Source organism: Giraffa tippelskirchi, chromosome 13 (genome assembly GCF_054371585.1).
Source record: "Giraffa tippelskirchi isolate mGirTip1 chromosome 13, T2T-mGirTip1v1.2.pri, whole genome shotgun sequence".
NCBI classification, from domain to species: domain Eukaryota; kingdom Metazoa; phylum Chordata; class Mammalia; order Artiodactyla; family Giraffidae; genus Giraffa; species Giraffa tippelskirchi.
The window spans coordinates 20,709,557-20,729,475 of record NC_137287.1 but is presented as its reverse complement, the minus strand read 5'-3'; the positions used below and the strand labels follow the sequence as shown (position 1 = coordinate 20,729,475).

Below are 19,919 nucleotides of genomic sequence, written 5' to 3'. Positions count from 1 at the left end.
ATTTCCCGGGCCCGCCCCCCTCGGTTCTAGAAAGCTAAAGCGTGGCAGGGGCCGGGCCGGGGAAGCGGAGGAGGCGGGTCTCCATAGAAACCTCCACCTGTTTCCGGCCAGGCTGTGCAAGATTAGGGGCTGCTGCGGGGGCCAATCTCAGCCAGCTCGCCTTTTCCCGGCGGCCTCTGCGGGAGCGGTGGGTGTTGTACACAATCATCATGGCGGCGGCCGGAGCCCCGGATGGTGAGTGTGGAGGGGGTGGCGGGCGCCCGGGTCGGGCCGGGGTGAAGCGGGCGCTCCTAGGGGACGTGACCCGGCGCTGGGCGGGGGACAGTAACCCGGCTCGGGCGCATTGGCCCGGCGGCCCCCGCGCAGAGTCTGGTTCCAGGCCCAGCTCGCGGCGAGCGCCCACCCCCTAACCCCCTTGCAGGCATGGAGGAGCCTGGCATGGACACGGAGGCCGAGACCGTGGCGACCGAGGCGCCCGCGCGGTCCCTCAACTGCGTGGAGGCCGAAGCCGCGGCGGGGGCGGCGGCCGAGGACTCCTGCGCGGCGCGAGGCAGCCTGCAGCCGGCCCCGGCCCAGCCCCCTGGGGACCCCGCGGCCCAGGCCTCGGTCAGCAACGGCGAGGACGCGGGCGGCGGCGCGGGCAGGGAGCTGGTGGACCTGAAGATCATCTGGAACAAGACTAAGCACGACGTCAAGTTTCCCCTGGACAGCACGGGCTCCGAGCTGAAACAGAAGATTCACTCGATTACAGGTAATCCCCTGGCGCTGACAGCATTCCCCGCCGCAACTGCCTACTCTATACGCTGTGCTAGGTATCGCGTTGCCTGTGTTCTTACATTAGTTTTCTCAATGCTACCAACAGCCTGCCGAAGTAAGTAGTAATGTGCCCGTTATTCAGATGGGGAAAATGATGATGGGGAAAATGATATCTAAAATCAGAGCCAATCGGCTGAGCTGGGTTTCAGGCCCAGCTCTCTTAAACATTTCTAATAAAATCACCTAAGGCATTTGTTAAGTTAATAGCTTCTAGGCCCTTCCCCCGGAGAGTTTGATGCAGTGGGTCTGGAATGTGGCCAGGAATTATTTTTAGCGAATGTCTCAGGTAATTCTAATAAGGGAAGTTTGGGAAACATTGCTGGTGGCTATCATGTTGGTCCCTTCACAGAAGCTCCTATTACCGTAGTTTTATCTTATTTACAGCACTTTGCCATCGGAAATGATTTTTTTTTAAGCTTTCTCTGGGTAGTCTGTAAGCTCCATAAAAGCAGAAACCTTACTGGTTTCTATATCTGTGATATTTGTGGACATTCACTTAATATTTGAGTCATAGAGTAGTTGAGGAACTACTTGGAAGAAATAATACCTGATATGGCACTAGGTAGGTAGGTTTAGTTGCTCACTTGTATCCGACTCTCTACAGCCCTGTGTGCTGTAGCCTGCCAGGCTCCTCTGTCCATGGGATTTCCCAGGCAAGAATACTGGAGTGGGTTGCCATGCCCTCCTTCAGGGGATCTTTCCAACCCAGGGATCGAACCCAGGTTCCCTGCATTGCAGGCAGACTCTTTACTGACAGAGCCACCAGGGAAGCCTTGATATGACCCTAGTGGTAAATAATCCACCTGCCAGTGCAAGAGACATAAGAGATGTAGGTTCGATCCCTGGATTGGAAAGATCCCCTGGAGGAGGAAATGGCAACCCACTCCCCAGTATTCTTGCCTGAAAAATTCCATGGACAGAGGAGCCTGGTGGACTAGAGTCCATGGGGTCGCAAAGAGTTGGACACGACTGAGCACACACATTGATTGGTTACTTAATACCTAGTGCTGCACTTAATGCTCTATATTTGTCCCATCTCTTAGTCCTTAAAGCAAATCCATACAGCAGGAACTATTGTCATTGCTCTTATGACATTCTGGAGGCTCAGAGGGGTTGTAAATTGCCTAAGTGCACAACAGTGATTAGCGATAAAGGAGTATTCACTTACGGGTCTGTTGTACAAAGAATATTTTTCATTTCTTCTTTTCACTGTCCTCTGCATTTTCCCAAGGTCTCCCGCCTGCCATGCAGAAAGTCATGTATAAGGGACTTGTCCCTGAGGATAAGACATTGAGAGAAATAAAAGTGACCAGCGGGGCCAAGATCATGGTGGTTGGCTCCACGATAAATGATGTTTTAGCAGTAAACACACCCAAAGATGCTGCCCAGCAGGACGCAAAGGCCGAAGAGAACAAGAAGGAGCCCCTCTGCAGGCAGAAAGTGAGTCTGTTGTGTGATTGTTGGTCCTAGGAAGAGTGAGGCTTTGTCTTCTCGAGCCTAGGCTGGTTGTCTCCTTTCTAGAATAAGCTCCTTTTCGGACAGGGTCCATGATGGAAATTTATGGCAAGCAGTTGGGTGCGGCTGGCTGTTGAGTGGAGGTGACAACTACCTGAGATTTGCATCTTTGTCTCGTCTGGCGGGTCAGTGTGTCTCAAGTCTATCTACTTTAGGATGAGGCCTTTGTAAAGGCAGGCTTCAGACCAGGTATTGAAAGGAAACAGATGTGGGTTTCTCTCCTATTTAGCACCAGAGAAAAGTGCCACTATTAGAATTAATCCTCCATTTTATACAAATGCTTACATTTGTTTTTTTGGCTTGTGGCTTCCCCTAAGTCAACAAGCCTTTTTCTCCATAGGTAGGGAAATCAGTAGCTTTCAGCGGTCCCTCTGAAACTGGCTGTTTCAGGAAGCCAAACAAAGCTGACTTAGAAGATAACTACACTGATTTTTGTTTTTCTTCCCTCCTTCCTTGTCATGAAATGGGGGTCTGATTTTTTACATACTCTGTTGCTTGTTTCAGATGGAAGAGATCCAGCCTCGTTTTGTGCTCACTGTAGCCATTCAAATTCTTTTTTGCAACTGGGAAAAGTAAGAGTGTTTCACTGTGGAGGGAACTGGTTGAAAGAACAGTCACTTGCGATCTTATCACCCAGCAAACCCCGCTTGTAGTTACAGAGCCTCCCGGCCACTCTTAGTGTGTGCCAGGATAATAGATATTCTCAACTCAACCTGTATCCTGTGGAGAGTGGACCGACCTTGACCAACATTAATTTCAGTGACCTTAGGCATCAAGGCACATGGCCAACAGTGTGATACACAATTTTGTGTTACAGGTTTATAATCCCTTATGTGTGCTACCAGAACCCCAAGTCTGAAAACCAAAAGTGTTCTTAAAGATGAGGCAGCAATACCCGGCCAGAATTAGCATTGATAGTCATGTTTTACTCTAGAAAAGTTAACACGTTTGGTGACAGGTGCTTCCCAAGACCCCCACAAAGAGTATCATGTAATGTATTTTAAAATTGTACTATGTTTATACGAAACGTTTGTCCATAGGGTTTCATCTAATGGGTTGTAAACCTCTGTTCACATCTGAAAGGTGTTTATTTGGACATTTTCCCCTCCAGGTATGAGGTGACACGAACCAGTTGAGTTCATTTCCATTTTCCTATCTTCCTTCGCCACGACATACGAAATTGTCAAATAGGAGCGTGTCAAACATGAGCCTTTCCCCTGGTCACGCCCTTGGAGCATAACACGCCTCTTAAATACAGGTTTTGAGTTACTAATGGTAGCTTAACAGGCTTAGAACTGTTCTCCACAGTGAAGGGAAAATTCTTCAAAAGGTACTTGGGATGTATGAGTCAAATTAAGCTTCTAATCCACACAGCTTTGTTCCCTTGATGCCGGTTATGAGGCATAAGGTGGCCTAATGAGAGGGACCCATTCTCCCAGCTTTTCATCAGCTTGTTCAAGAATCGGGGGCTGATTCGTAGAGTGCTGGCACTTCTGAAGTTACTCATAACCAGAGGGTTTCCGCCATGCCAGTGAGGGTTTGAACTGGCTTGTGGTCACCTGGTACTTAAATTCAATGAAATGTTTACTTTCTTTCCACTCATTACACACAATTCTAGCTTGACCAGACAGTGACTGTACCTCTAAAGCCACAGATGGAGAAGGAACAAGACTCAGGCATTTGGGCCAGACCAGAGCAGTTTTCGGGGGCCATGTGCCTAATTAGAAGCCTTTATGAGCCGCTTCAAACTCCTGAGGAGGGAGTGGAATTAGGCTTACTGTCAGGCCATAGAGTAGTTAACATTTCTCTTTGGAAAAGTGGCTCTTGAGCTTTCTGGTTAGCTTGGTTGAGGGTGGGGTAGTGGGAAGATTTCTGCAGTGGGCTGAATCTCCATTTGTTGAAGAAATGTCCCTTCTAGGGAGCTGAGCTGATTGTCACATCCTTACAGGTTTCTGTGGGAGTTTGAGTTGACGGAAATGGCTGTCCCCATTTTGTACCTTCCAGGAGAGCAAGCACCCTTTGTGGCTCTCTTTAAGCTAGCTGTGTAGTCTTTTCAGTGGTGATTTCGGGGGAGGGAGAGAAGGAAGTCGAGTTTATGTGAATTAGCAATCTGGAAATCCTGATTGCTATAAAGCTTTGATGTCTACTATGGTAGCCACATGTGGCTGAGTAAAATCCAGTAATATTAAGAATTCAGTTCTTACTCACGCTAGCTACATTTTAAGTGCTTAACAACCGCAAGTGGCTCTCGGCTACTGTTTTGGACAGCACAGATACAGAATGTTCCCCTCACAGAAATTTTTGCTGGACAGCACTGCCCTGTAGTGTCAAGGACCCATAATCTGTAGTCAGGACAAGCTTTTGAACCAAAACATTAAGGCTTGCTTCATCCTCTTTTTCAAAGAGATAGTAAAAGACAGAAATGCAGTCAGCTGTTTCATATAATTATCTTTTTCTGACTTATAGCAACACAGGAAAGTGTTGGATAAAGGAAAACCTGAAGACGTGATGCCATCTGTTAAGGGTGCTCAGGTAAGCCAGATGCCTTTGTAAGCATTCTGAAAAGGAACCAGGCTCCACTTCTGCCTTCTTGAGGTTCCTGCAGTCGTGTCCTCAACTCCTGTCTTCTCCTGTCTCGCCTTGTTACTGGTTCCTTTCTCTTTTACCGTGCTCCTGTGCCCCCAGGAGCGCCTGCCAGCTGTACCGTTATCCGGCATGTACAACAAGTCTGGAGGAAAAGTGAGGCTTACCTTTAAGCTAGAACAAGACCAGCTGTGGATCGGCACTAAAGGTATGGGCTGCCCTCGCCTCTTCCTGGCTTGCTGCCTCTGGCACCCAGCAGGGCTTGGGCTTGGGTTCACCTCTGCTCCTCAGTCTGGAATCTCTCTCTCCACTGTGCTTTGTGTGCTTTAGATTTTGCTTTTTGATGCTCGCCTCTATTTGGGCCCTCTTCCCTCATTCTTTTTAGTCTGATCTCAGGGCCAGTCCATCAAACATTGGGTCTTCAGTTGCAGCCAGAACCAGAGGTTCCAAACGTGTGGCGTGAGGGCCAGGTCCTGTCTGTGGACAAGGGTTTTCTGAGTTTACACACAGTCTGTGAAAACCAGGAGATTTCACTGGATCAGAGTTGTTTGTTTGTTTTTTGTTTTGGCTACTCTTGAAAAGAAGCAAAAGATCTAGCCATTCTGGACCTACATTTCCACACGGCAGACAGAGATCAGCTGGAGCCAAGTAGCCATTTCAGGTGGACCATGCTGTAGTCCTCACTGTCTCGTTCATCTTTTACTGCAGCCAGCTTTGTTCACGTGTGTGTCACTTGCCTGGCCCCTGTAGATCAGAGTCTGCCTGGGCTCGGGACCTGCCTTCCTTCCTTGCCTGGTTGCCCCCTGCTACCCCCCCACCTGCCCTGCCTGTGTCCAGGAGTCAGGCATGCTGTTTGCTGGGAAGTGTCTCTGACTATTGTCCCTCCCCCTTCCCCCAGATGGTTCAAAGTCTTGTCAGTTACATTCCAGAATTATCTGCGTCTCTTTCTTTTCCCCTCTATTGTGCCTGTTGATTCAGCAAGTTACCCTCTATGCCAGCCCCATCTGCGATCTCTTCGGTCCTGCTCATCTTCCACACTGTTTTTTCCTCACTGGTTCCTGTGCTCAAAAACCTTAGGCTCTCTAAGGCCAAGTTCAGATGTCTCAACATAGTGTCCGGTATTCTCAACCGTGGGGTCCACTTTTAGATTTTTGACCCAGCTTCCTGCCCCACTTGCCCTGTCGTGCTCTGCGTACTTGAGCTGCATCACTCCATGAGCTTACCACCGTGCTTTGCACAGATCATGTTTCGGTCATGCTGTGCCTTTGCCCAGAATGCCTACTTCCTGTTCCTGTTATTAACAAAAATCTTCCAAGGTCCTACTTAAACATGCTCTTCTAAGGAAGCCTTCTCTGATATCTCTCCACCCTGCAAATGAACTGCTGCCGCTTCTGTTCACAGAGCACCCCACTCTATCCCTGGAGCACTCATTACTCTCAGACTTATCTGTCCCCTGTCAGATTCCTGGAGGGAACCGAACATGCCCAGTTCACCTGTTTCTGGCCAGCACTGTAGGTATTTAGTGTTCGAGGTAAATGTAAAGAGAAGTATAGTGTTGCGCATTATGTAAGGTTAGCTGGTTTCAGGGACAGGCCATTTAGTATGATTCTGCTTAAAATGGGACCAAGGAGGTGTTAGTTGCTCATTTGTGTTTGACTCTTTCCACCCCCACGGACTGTAGCCCAACAGGCTTCTCTATCCATTGAATTCCCCAGGCAAGAATACTGGAGTGGGTAGCCATTCCCTTCTCCAGGAGATCTTCCAGACCCAGGGATTGAACCCAGGTCTTCTGCATTGTAGGCAGATTCTTTACCGTCTGAGTCATGAGGGAATCCCAAAATGGGACCAAAGTTTTAGGGAAAATAATTGGAGCAGGAGTGATGGGGAATGAGATTTTAATCATCGTAAAATGTGAAAATAGGTTTCTCGTTTTCAACCCAATCCCGATTCTTAAAATGAACAAAGACCTAAACCACCAAGATGCTTGAGTTTTCTAACAATTTTCTGATTCTTTGCCTCAGTCATCTTTTTCACTTTTGACTCTTACTGCATGGGCAAGGCAAGTTGTGCATAATACTTAAGGGCTTACCCGGTCTTCCCAGGGGCTTTTGACCTCTGTAGTAGGTCATTCTCTTCCACAGAGCCTGGCACATCATCAGTTTTCCTCAGTCATGAGCTGTCCCACCTCTGTCAGATCCTCACTTACTCATGACCTTGCAGGGGAGTTGGCTTGGTTCTCCATCATCGGCAAACTTGCCGGAACCCTGCCTCTTCCTTGGCCTGCACTTTCACTCCTGCGGCCTACTGGGAGGCTGGGATCAAGGCTGCTGGCTGGAAGGGTGAGTACAGGTAGGGGAACTGGACGAGGACTGAGTGTGTAAGCCTTCATTGGTTCCTAGGTGATGAAGTTCTATAGGAAACAATGGCATAACTGCTGGGGCTAATGACAGCCTCCCTTTCGTATGTTAGAGGTTTTGTTTCAGCTCGTAGGAGCTGCCACCTTTCTGCTATGGCCTGAAGGTAGAGCTTTGGAAGAATCTTGGTGGATCAGGGTTCAGAGCTGTTGAGAGCCTCGTGTCTCACCAGCCTCATTAAAGAGCCTGGCTGTGAACATGCACGTCTGCAAAGGTTGATCAGGGCCAGGATTTCCATTCTCACCCAGGCAGTGGTGTCAGTGTCCCTCAGGCTTTCTTCTCACTGTGGGCCCAGGAGTCCTGCGCCCTGAGTGTCCTAAGCACTGTTCTAGGAGGACGGCTTGTTCTGGGAGTTGGCTTCCAGCCACTGGCTTCATCTTTCTGCTGAAATGACTGTCTCAGCAGCTAGTTGACGTCTTTCTCAACGGGGTGCTTTATGGAGTGGCATGCAGTGGCTCCTGCTTGTGGCTTAAGCTGTCCTTGCTAGCGTGCGTGGGAGGCAGTACTGATAGCCTCAGGCCCAGCGGAGCGAGAAGAATGAGCTCCAGGCAGGAGATGGGACCTGTGACCTCGTGAAGCTGCCATGGAGAGCATGTTCCCTGTGTGTAGGACGCTCAGGTCTCTAATCTAGCTGATTGCTGTCACTTAGGAATGTGGGCCCAGGATTGTTGAATCTTCTGTGTTTCCAAGAGAAGCCAGAAGTCCATGTTTTTGTGTGAAATCTCTGGACAGTTCAAAATGGCTGACGTTTAAAACAGTTTCCATCTTAAAAGACCAGTGCTGGTCAGATCCTGCCGGTGGGTCACTGTGTTAGAGCCATTGAAAGTCAAAATCTGAATGAACATCTTCAGGCCCCATCTCCCCACCCCCTTTTTCAGAGACCAAGGCCCATAGGATAGAAGTAACATGTCTCAGGTCACCAGCTAGATGACAAGCCAGGGCTCTAAGTTCCTGGTGTTTTGTCAACTTATTTCTTTTTTAGATGTTTGCTTTGTGCAAAGCCCGTAGTGAGTTTTTTACAGCATGGTTTCACCTTCTGCTGAGAACTCCCTGTCCCTGAGGGGTCTGCTGCTTCTGGGCGGTGGTTTTGCTGCACAGGCGCCACCACCCCCTTTCCTGCTGCTTGTCTCCAGTCTCATCTCACTCCAGGCATGCCCTGCTGCCTCCTTTCTTACCTGCCATCCTTTAAACTTGCTGCAGAAGGTCTTCTGACCCCATGTGATAAGTATGTCCCGAGGGTTAACTAGAAGAGGTTATGGATGTTCTCAGAGAACTTGTTCAAGTGTGTGTGTTTGGAGGGGTGGGAAACTGTGGAGGGAGAGAGGGTGAGAGGAAGAGAGGGCAGGATCAGGGTGGGAGATAGGGAAGGAGGGGCTGGGAGGGGGAGTGGGCAGGATCAGGGTGGGAGACAGGGAGGAGGGAGCTGGGAAGGGGATTGAGCTGGATCAGGGTGGGAGACTGGGAGGGAGGGGCTAGGAGGGGGAGTGGGCAGGATCAGGCTGGATCAGGGTGGGAGACAGGGAGGGAGGGGCTGGGAGGGGGAGTGGGCAGGATCAGGGTGGGAGACAGGGGAGGGAGGGGGCTGGGAGGGGGAGTGGGCAGGATCAGGCTGGATCAGGGTGGGAGACTGGGAGGGAGTGAGCTGGATCAGGGTGGGAGACGGGAGGGAGGGGGCTGGGAGGGGGAGTGAGGCAGATAAGGCTGGATCAGGGTGGGAGACTGGGATCAGGGTGGGAGACTGGGAGGGGGAGTGAGCAGCATCAGGGTGGGAGACTGGGAGGGAGGGGGCTGGGAGGGGGAGTGAGGTGGATCAGGGTGGGAGACTGGGAGGGAGGGAGGGGGCTGGGAGGGAGGGAGGGGGCTGGGAGGGGAGTGGGCAGGATCAAGGGATAGAAACTGGTCTTAAAACCCCAAGCAGCCCCCTTCCTATACAAGTAGCAGGGGGATACAGCTGCCTCCTCCTGGTCCCTTCGACTATCCCAGGCACCAAAGACCTCAGCCAGGGCTGGGCTTGGTGAAAAGGGTGCAGAGGAGTTTCCTGGGTATTTGTCAGTCATGAGGCTCCACAGAGTAACGCCAGGATAGCTCTATCTGTGCTCTCGGAAGCCTTTAATACACACTTGCCAAGTCCTGTTCCCCATTTGCTCCTAGGAAGTCCCCACCTCCCAAACAAGGCTTGAAGTGCACTGACCAGAAGGCTGTCGTGTTGTCCCTGGAGGGTGGGGGTGGATCCCCTAGCCGTCAGCCTTGAGGAGGGACCACTGAGTCATCACAGGAGTAGAGCCGAGGGGGGCGGTGGGGGCCTTTAATAATCTCTGTAATCCCTCTCAATTTAGAGCGGACTGAGAAATTGCCCATGGGTTCCATTAAAAATGTGGTCAGTGAACCTATCGAAGGACATGAGGACTACCACATGATGGTAAGTAGCTGGGCGGCCTCGCCCACCCTGACTCCTGCTTCTGCCCTTCCATCAGGGAGTGGCGTCTTCCCTGAGGAGAAAGCTCACAGTCTTAAGACCCTCCTGTTTTCCCATTCTTAGAACTTAATCTGTGACCTACTCCTAGTTCTGTTGATTTTGCACCCTGACCCCTGCCCCCTCCACCCACCACCTTCATGCAGTTTAAAGGGGATACATTTTTATCTTTTGCGACTCTCTCATATCTGTAATATTTTGGTTTTAGACCAGGAAAATAAATGCAAAGAGGAGGTTAATGGCTTGTGGGTCTTCATTTTAAGTTTTGTCTCATGTATGAAACAGAACCTCCCACTAGCCTTGGCGTCTGTGAGGGCACCAGGGTGCCCCCTTCTGCCGCGAGGTGCTTATCCCAGGGGGCTGCCGTCGAGTGGCCGAGGACCCTGTGGGGAGCGGCTGCTCTTCAGACAGAGCCTCTGGAGACATTCTCCGGGTTTGCAGAGCAGAGCCAGGAGCTCCAGGACGAGCAACCCTTAGCAGCGAGGCAGACCCCTTCCGCTTTCCCAGCCCTGTTGAAGGGGCTGCTTTAAAAATGAAGTTGAGCTGCCTCGCTCCAAAGTCGCTGTGGCAGGGACAGGACCTGAGCAGCGATAGGATGGGAGGAGGCAACCGTGCCGTAGCCATGTCAGCCCCGTCCCAGGGAGAAGCAGCCGCTCTGGGCTGGCATACAGAGTTTGCGGTAGAGGGAGGTATTGGAAGATCCAGGAAGAGGGCATATCCAGTTGTGACCCTTCTCTTGGCAGATGGCAGGGCCCCTGGCTCTAGGAAGTCAGCCAGTCGTATCCCCTGTGCTGCCCTGTGGGAGTCTGGCAGCTCAGGGTTGCGGCAGGCCATGGTTGGCAGTGCAGCCCTGAGTGCCCAGCTCACAGGTCTCCTCCTCCTGGTAGAGGTGGTGATGACTCAGTCTCCTCCCAGGCCCTCGGGCCGCCCTGCTAGTCTCTGTGTAGTCCTTAAAGGATTACAGGTGATTTGTTTCGCCTGCTCAGTTATTTTTTCTGTTTTAAAAGTTGGACTTCAATATTGTCATCTGGGCCCCTCTTTTCACTCCCTTTTGAAAGGTTTGTCCCACCAGCTTGACCCCCATTAAGGTTCACAGCCACAGTTTTCATACAGCCTGGGGAGAAGAGTTTCCAACAAGTAGCGTGGACCATTTTGAACATATTTTAAGGAAGTGATGTGGATGGCTACTGCCTTCGCATTTAGTTTAAATGCCGATTTCTCTCTGGAGCTGTTGCTGGCAGAGGTGGGTTCTAATCACCCCCTTTCTTTTCTAAGCACCATTAAGTGCCTTGGCCATTGTTGTAATGAGGATATCTATTCCCCTCTTTGCAGGTGCCATTTCACTAGATTGACAGTTCACCTTAGAAAAGGGTGGCTGTGCTTTTTCATTTTTAGAGAAATGTTAAAATAGTACTGAAAAGAACCGAGAGTACTATAACAAACCCCTATATCCGTCAACCAAAAAATGACTGTTGTAAATATCTTGTAACTTGTTTTCAGTCTTGCTTTAAATAAAAGAAAATCAATCAACAGTGAATATGTCCCCATTGTCTTCCCCTCCCCCTTTGCGCTTGTCATGATTTATCACGTGGATCCTTCCCATCTCTATGCGTTTATTTTCACGTGTATCCATGACCAAGATACAGTATTGTTTTGTGTTTTTTCAGTTTTCATAAATGGTATCATGGTATGTATCGTTCTGCAACTTGCTTTTTTTTTGGCTCGATTATGATCTGTATTCACCCTAGATCCAGTTCATACCTTGTAAAAGTAAATCCAGTGTTCATATGAGTAGGTCACTTTTAATTTTGCGTTCCCTTACCGATGGATATGTAGGTGGTTTCCAGGTTTTTATCATTTCTGACAGTGCTGCTTTCAACACTCCTGTCTGTTTCCTCGTGCATGTGTGGAGGTTTGCCTAGGGCAGTGGTTCTCAAACTGGTCTCTGGGTCGGCAGTATTAGCTCACCTGGGAACTTGTTAGACGTGCAGATCCTCAGGCCCCACCCCAACTCTGTGGAATCAGGAAGTCTCAGGGCTGGAGCCCCCAGTCTGATCTAACAAGCCCCCAGCTGGCCCTGCTGCACATTGGAGTTTGGGAACCACCGCTTTAGGATTGGCTATGCCTAACGCTCCCACACCTTTTTATGTTTTATTTATGCATTTATTTTTGACAGGAGAATGCTCCCCATGTGCACAGTTGTTTTTTTTTTTTTTTTCCCCTTCCCATTTTGATGAATTCACTTCTCAGCCCTCCCCTTGTTTGTTGTGCTGCATGCTCAGTCTCCTGACCTCTGAAGTACCGCTTGGTTTTCCTTTTTCCCTTCCAGGCGTTTCAGTTGGGCCCCACGGAAGCCTCTTACTACTGGGTGTACTGGGTTCCAACTCAATATGTGGATGCAATCAAAGACACTGTGCTGGGGAAATGGCAGTATTTTTGAAAGCACTTTCACCTCTGGCCCAGGAGACTGACCCAAAGTGAAGGACATTGCTGGGAGAGGCCTGCAGCATCCCTGGATTTCAGAGTTCTGGAACTTTGTTCAAAAATATCTATATCCAATCTGAGGTGATGTGGTGACTGAAGCCAGAGGTGATGTACTTTCACCATTAGCTTAATTTTAACTTAAAATCACCAGTTCCCTTTCTTGCAGTCAGCTTCATACCATTTTTAAAAGTCAATACGGTGGAAATCAATAAATCTGAATTCTGAACATGTTGTGTGGAATACTCTTAAGTGTGTTTGAGAGTAGATCTACCAATTGTGTTTAGAAAGGAATGATCAAAAGCTTTCTGGTTTTTTTTTTTTAAGTGATTTCACCTGAAATATTTTCATAACTCTTTGGTTGCAAACATTTGGACTGCGTTGTGATGAGTTCAGGGTGGGTTTTTTTTTTTCCTTTTTCATATAAAATTGTATGCAAAATGTGGGGGTTAGTAAGCCATATTTCTCTGTCCACTGATTCAGAATGAATGCTTTTCCCTTTTTATTTTCTCACTTCTTAGATGGGAATTTTTCTTTCTGAAAACCCAAAGATGTCAGTTCCTCCTTTTGTACCTCATCACCACTTCCTTGCCTGGCCTCCCTCCTGCCACGCGGCTGCTCGTGAATGCATGGCAGGAGAGGAAGAGCCAGGGGTCTGGTCGGGACGCTCACACGGGCTCCAGTGTTTGTTGAGCAGCGGAGTGTCCCCCAGTGACTCCGGTCTGAACGTCTTGCCCTTTGGGCCCCAATCTCTAGGGAGACGGCACTGCCGCTTTGACAGTTGCCTGCAGCCCTCGCTGATTTGGCTTTGAGGCCCAGCCTGGCACGGGTGTGCTGACAGAGGCCCCTCCGCGAGGAGCCAGGTGGAAGCCAGTTATACAGCCATACAGCCACAGACCCAGATCCTTCCTCCTTTCTTTGGCAGTTTTGAGAGATCCCTCAGCAGTCCAGTGATTCTTTCAGTGACGCGTCTGCATTCGGTCCTTCTGCTCATGCGTTATGTTTAAGTGTCCTTCATCCCAGGTTCAGAGATGCTGCCTTTCTCAAGAAGAAGTCATCTGACCTAGTGGGTTGGCCGATGTATTTCACCATCGAAAATGGGATAAATGGCTTTCGTGATTAGCTCTCCCTCTTCCGGGTTTAGCCCTTAACGTCCTTTGTCCACGTGAAGTTCTGTCGTCTCCCAGTGGTTTGGTTGACTCTGGAAGGAGGGACAGTCTCTTGGTGAATGATACCCTTTGTGCTGTTCGCTGTTGCTCTGCTGCTGTCTTTGCGATTCTCCTCTCACTGGTGCAGGCCCTCATAGTAAGGTTTGGCGAGAGATGTCCCAAGCTTCACATTCTGGATTCTAGACTGTTAGCCCTCTTTCTGTGAAATGTATTAGCATGTGTTCGCCTAAGATGACTATTCCTTGTGAGCCAGTTGATGGTGATCTTCCGTGCCCTTCCCTTCTAAGCCGTAGTTCAAGAATCCAGCCCATCCAGACCGACTCTTGCTTTTTGTGGTGTCGTCCATGCCAGGTTACGCATCTAAGGCAGGAAAATCTCCTCTTGCTTTTCTGGGGGGCACAAGTTCGTCTGGGAAGTGTAGCATCCAGGAGACGGCCTGTTTTCCACCCCTTGCAAAAGGAGCAGTACCTGTAGGTCTTCTGTCCTTGTCAGCCCGCAGTCCCTGGAGGAAAGAGCACGTCTTTGCTGCTTGTGGAAGCCTCGCTTTGCAGTTGACAGGCGTCGCGTGCTTGCGGAGTGGCATCACGGTTTGAATGATGCTCTTGCCGTTGGCCAGCCTGCCTGTCCCGGAGGCTCGTCCTGACAGTGCCACACGCCCGCTCTTGAAGCAGGCCTCCTGTCCCCGTTTCACGGGGCTGCTCCCCAAGGCCCTTCCCACCAGGTTCCTCCCTCGCCCCGCTCGTGTGGCTGCCCCCCCGCCACCTGACGCCCCTTCCTCCCCGTGACAGCGTGCGTCCCGTCTCCCTGCTACCCGAGGGCCAAACCGCTTCCGCTCAGGCCGGTGTCGTCTCAAGACAGGACCAAAGCCTGTGTGAGCCTTTTTATTTGAAGTAAAAATGGTGCTTTTTTCCTTACTTGGAGATCTTATATATAAATACTGTAAATGACATCTTTTCGTATGGACCTGTTGGAGCGTTGCTTTCCAGAGCCCACGAACTGTGCTGGCCCGATCTTGGGCTCTGGCTGCCCCCCTCCGTGTGGAGACCTTGCGGGAAGCCCTGGCGAGCAGAGGAGCCGCCCGAGGGGAGCGTCTGATTAGAAGCCGTGCCTGGGTCCCAGCAGCGCTCACTAGTCTGTCACTCGGCCCGTGAGCGGGCTCGTTGTCATCTTCTTACGGTCCAGGATGTACTGACTAAATCTGTGTTAGCAAATTCAGACACTCTTTCCCCTTCTGTAGCATCACGGTATTCATTCTCCCTCAGGGTTCTCTCTGCGTGGAGTCCTCGCTGGAGAGGGGGCGGCCTGGGCTGCTTTCCCCGGGGCAGAACCCCTCGCGGGGCTCTGAGGGCGAGCAGGGGGGTGAGGCTGCTTTCTCTCATGGAACTGGCAGCCCTTCCGCAGGACACCAAGCCTTCCCTCCCCTCCCCTCCGCCACTTGGCAGAGTAGTGACGAGGGGTCCCTGCCCCTCAGCTCTGTTGCAGTCAGCCTGGTCAGAAAATGGAGAAAGACGGTCTTGAGACTTGCTCCATCTCTTTGGTATTTAGTATTTTAATTGACGATGGGCCTTTTGCAAGTAGCGTCAGCTCTTTTTAAAAAGAAAGTCAAGCTGAGCTAAGGGTGCACTTTGCTGTATCATGGACGTGGTGGGCCTGGTGAGGCCTCTAGGCTCCTGCTTTCCATGACGAGGGCCGGGGAGACTCACTTCGCCGCTCAGTTGCCGGATTTCAGCTGGAAGGGGCTGCCTTGCTTCTTACTTTCCCTCTCAGCAGGTGCCTGGAGGAAAGGTCCCGGCGCTCACACTTGGCCCGCCCTCTTTGCCAGAGGCAGGACCCCGTGTGCCAAGGGCGGCTTGCATTCCACCCCGTCCTCGTCCTCGGAGGGCACCTCTTTCTCTCCTTGCCTGTTGTCTTGGAAAGGATAGTCCTTTTGCCTTCAGGCTTTGTGATCAAGTCATCTCCAGTTAGGACTGGCACCTGTTCCCTTCTTCGCGGGGCCTGGTGGCCTGTCTGAAGTCGCAGGTGGTCAGAAGCCCTCCAGTGCGCATGACATCTGGTCAGTTGACCTGCCAGGCTGGGTGGTTGTACTGCTTTCTGAATTTCTAAGAATCTCTCTTTCTTTCCTAACGAGTTCTGCAGATTTATTTGACAATGTACGTAAGTACCATGTTTTCCTTGTGGTGTACGCTCTGTTCTGGTTTTTGTTTTTAATCAAATGCCTGTTTGGGAGGAGATGAACGTATTTAGTCTATTAGATTTGCGCTGCTGGAAATTTTTTTTTTTTTAAAGTGTAACCTTGACTAGCTGTCTTTATTATTGTTTATCCTGTAAGATTAGTCTATCAATTAAAGTTTGATAATTACTTGTGTCTCCTTTTCCTTCCAATTCTTCATGCGCCTGATCTGTACTGGGGATTGACAAACATTGAAGCTGGGCCCGGAGTCATTTTTGTCCAGTTGTGGGGTACCATGTTACCATCTTCCTTGTTTGGCCCTTAGGTATATCCGCATTTGTTCCTGCTGAAAATAGCTGATAAAGGGATCCGACTTGATGTGCTCCGTGTTAGTCCAGCTCCCAGCTTGGCGGTCAGCCATGTCCCTGTCAGGGCCTCCCTCCTCTGCCTGGCCCCCGGGTGGTGGAGGGCAGGCCGCCTCCCAGTCCACACTCTTCCAGGCCACGTTTGATAAAACATGGAGACGGAGCTGCAGCTTTAGCCGCAAGCCACAAAGACCCAGGAGGAGGGAGGGAGGTCTGTTACCAACAGTGGGACAAAAGCAGAGACCTGGCCACGACCAGTGACTGGAGTTGTCAGAACTGTTTTTGACCCAGCATTGCTCCCATTGGACCCTCTCTTCTCTTCGCCCTACTGTGTAAATGTTCCTAAAGGTTCTGATCTCACTGCCCCTTCCTGGCTCTTTTTAGTTTCCCGTTACCTCATAATCCTTGAACCACACTGTTAGATTCTTAAGGTTCTGACTGTTACCGGGGTGGAGGCTGTGCTCCATGGTGTACGTGGCCTGATGCCCCCTGGGAATCTTGTGTCTGCATAGAGGGCACTTCTGAACTGTTACTTCAGGCACCTTAAACCGGGTAGGGTGATTGAGCCTCCTCAGACAGAGAACTCCACTCTGAATATCGTACCATATTTTGGGGGGAGACACCTTGGCATTTTCTCAACTGTGGGTAGCTATCAGAACACTACAGCAGGGACCCCACAAACCACACAGTCATGAGGACAAGAGGACTTCTGCCTGCTTTTGCCTGAGGGGGTCTATCTAGCCCGTCCTGCTTGTAGGAAGTTGCTGTGCTTTCCACCCAGGAGGCCTCTGCCAACACCACTGGGCTGTTTTCAGCTGGGATTAACCTCTGCCTTTTCCAGTTTCTCGAGGCTATTTTTATTCTGAAGCCTTATTAGCCTGTCTTATTCTACTGATAGACTCCCTCCCTACTCTTCACCCCATTTTATAACTGCTAACTTTCAAGTTTCTTCTATTTTTACCACTTTCTATCTCATTGTAATCACTTGCTGTCTTCCCTTTTTTGTACATTTTCAAACCTACAGAAAGTTGAAAAATGCTAGTGACTACGTCGTGCTTTCATCTGGGTTCACCAGTTAAAACGTTAACTCCATTTGCCTTCTCTTCACATGCATACTTTTGTTGAATCATTTGACTGCCTTACAGATGTCATGACGTGTTTCGTGTGGATATGTAAGCAGCATGTGTGGAAAAGTAAGGCCATTGTTATGCCTTAGCACGACACGTGTACCTCACCTAAGAAAACAAATATCAATTCAGTAATATCACCTAATATATAGATGATGTGATATTAGTAATGCTAGTTAATACATCTAGACTGGTTCTTCCCAATCAATAATCCTTATGTTTCTGAGTCCTGTATTTTTTTTTAAATACCCTTTTAACATTTTTGTTGCTAGTCCTGCTCTCCCTTTAAAGAAACCTCCCCACACCGCCCATGTGTTTCTAATGGTCATTTGTATCCTGACCCCCTGCTCTCTTCCTCCCTTCCTGTCTAGAATGTTACACTGTTATGGCTTCTGGAGCTGTGGTTCCGGAGGAGGTGGTCGGGGAACTGGCACCCCCACCTGGCAGAGTCACCCTGTCCTCTGGCCTCCCTCCCACATGTGAGATTTGCCGACTGCAGGGATCCATGACTGAGGACTCGGTTACTGGTGACAAACTCAGTTCATTTGAATTATGCAAGAGGATTTGGCTCATGTAACAAGAAAGTCCAGTGTCAGACCTAGGCCCTTGTGGGTGCTCACGTCACATTGGGCGCACGACCCTCCAGCTCCCAGCTCTACTTTGTTCTCTGTTGACTCAGCTTCTAGCAGATGCAACCCCAAGGGGAAGAGAAGTGTTTTCTTCCCCAAGAATTCCAAAGTAGAAATACCAGACAGGGCTCTTACTGGTGTGTCACCCTGCCCTCCACAAATACACAGACACAATAACCTTAGCATCGAGATGTGTTGTTACTGTTGACTTCAGTTTACTATGAGTCTGGGGCTTTCAGGTGACAGACACTCCAGACTGTAGAAAATAGCAGCTGTGGCAGACCACCCAGCAGGCTGTGGACCTCATGCTCTGTGCCAGGTCAGTTACTGGGAAAGGACCTTCTGTAGGGCTCCAGCCTCGGTGGTGAATGGGTGCTCCTGAACCCTCTCTCTGGGCCGGGGGTAGGGCACATTGTTTAACATCAGCTCTTTCATTGAGTCTGTCCACTGCCAGGCACTGGGACAGATAAAATATGTGCATTCCATTGTCACCACTCCACCACCTCTTGTCAGCCCCTTTACCCATCTGAGGAAACTTGGAGAAGAGACCTAGCTAAGGTCACATTCCTGTCACAGACCAAGGCTGTGATTCAGAATCCAGATGTGTCTGACCCCAGAGTCTGTGCTCTGAGATGCTGGTCTGACTGCTGAGAACTTAGAAGAGAGCTTGGCTACTTTGTTTTGCTTTCATATTTTTTTTCTTTTTTCTCCCTGGTTTATTTATCTTAATGGTACTAACATATGTTTGTGAGTTGTTTTTTAAACTTCGAACCTTGATATTTATTGCTTGGCCAACATTTAAAAAATAAAGACAGTAAGTAGTACATGCGCTTGATAGAGAAATCTCAAATGGTAAGTCTCACGTAGTTCTAGCTCTCCACCCCAGCTCTGTTCCATCCCTGAAGGAAGCAGAATTCACTTTAGGCTTAAGCACCAAGAGGCCATCTCATGAGCAGAGGGTCAGTCATTCCCACGTAAATCCCTTATCAGAGTCGGAGTATCCACAGAGGAACTGCAAAGCAGGAGGGAATGGGTCCAGAGGAAGCACCTCACAAACATACTCCAGCCTAGAGTTCTAGATCATTATCTTGTCATCTGATTGGGTATCCCACAAGTAAATCCAACATCCCAAACTGAAATGATATCCCTCTTCTTTTTACTTTTTGGCCAATCCATGTGGCATGCCAGATCTTAGTTCCCTGATCAAGGACTGAACCCACATCCCGGTGCGATGGAACCATGGAGTCTTAACTGGCTGGGCCACCAGGGAAGCCCCTGTAGCCCTCTTCAGTCTGACCCTCCTCTCTTCCCTCTTACAGACAGCAGCTCACCCAGGACCAGTAGCCCCAAGCCATGAACTTGAGAGATACCCTAGACTCTCACTTCCTCTGTCATCTGACCACCTGCTATTTTTATCCCCAGAGTATTTTTGAAATCTGTCTTCTCTTTATCCCAGCCTCCAAATCTGCATGTTTCTCTTGGGTTCTTCTAGTAACCAGCACTTTCATCCGCTTCAGTTTACCCTTTGCACAGCCAGCCACCAACCACTGAGCTCAAGTATAACTGACTGCATCTACTCTGGGAAATCCTGTGCCTACTGCCTACAAGTTCCTTACCAGACAAGTGAGGCCCTGCTTCGTGACCTGATCCCGGCGACAGCTTTAACCAGAGGCCACCCCACGCAGGATTTCACCCTCCAGTCATAACCCCTGCCTGAATCAATGGCATTTCACCTCCTGTCTGCTCACGTGGTGCTGCCGTGGCTCCTGCCTGTGCCCTGGGGCTGACCCCAGCAGAGCCTTAGGAACATGGCCCAGGCTTCACTGCCCAGGAATGCCTTTCCCAAGCCTCGGCTCCTAATGAACCACTCCCAGTTTTCACAGATTTCTTACTTTTTACACAAAATGTGTTTATATTTAGAAAACACTGATTAACAAAAATAAGCCAAGGTATTTCTACCACATGATGGTAATCTAGCATTTTGGTATGTGTCATATGGAAATGGAATCCTGCTGTTTATAGTCTGTTCTGTGACTCAGCTGGTAAAGAATCCGCCAGCAACGCGGGAGACCTGGGTTCAATCACTGGGTTGGGAAGATCCCCTGGAGGAGGGAAAGACTACCCACTCCAGTATCTGGCCTGGAGAATTCCACGGACTGTATAGTCCATAGAGTTGC

At 49.8% G+C, this 19,919-nt stretch overlaps 1 protein-coding gene and 1 long non-coding RNA gene across 2 annotated transcripts; both read left to right on the top strand.

Annotated features, from left to right (window-relative positions):
* Positions 1–171: 171 nt before the first annotated feature.
* UBFD1 (ubiquitin family domain containing 1) lies at positions 172–15,810 on the top strand. Its single transcript, XM_081554515.1, has 7 exons — positions 172–234; positions 422–751; positions 2,048–2,256; positions 4,798–4,863; positions 5,017–5,122; positions 9,665–9,747; positions 12,131–15,810. The coding sequence occupies exons 1-7, from the start codon at positions 210–212 to the stop codon at positions 12,239–12,241; spliced, it is 930 nt and encodes a 309-aa protein (XP_081410641.1). The 5' UTR covers positions 172–209; the 3' UTR covers positions 12,242–15,810.
* A 596-nt stretch (positions 15,811–16,406) lies between these two features.
* LOC145531618 (uncharacterized) lies at positions 16,407–18,566 on the top strand. The gene is made up of 2 exons (XR_014072604.1): positions 16,407–16,538; positions 17,485–18,566. It is a non-coding gene; the product is annotated as an uncharacterized LOC145531618 (long non-coding RNA).
* Positions 18,567–19,919: the final 1,353 nt, after the last annotated feature.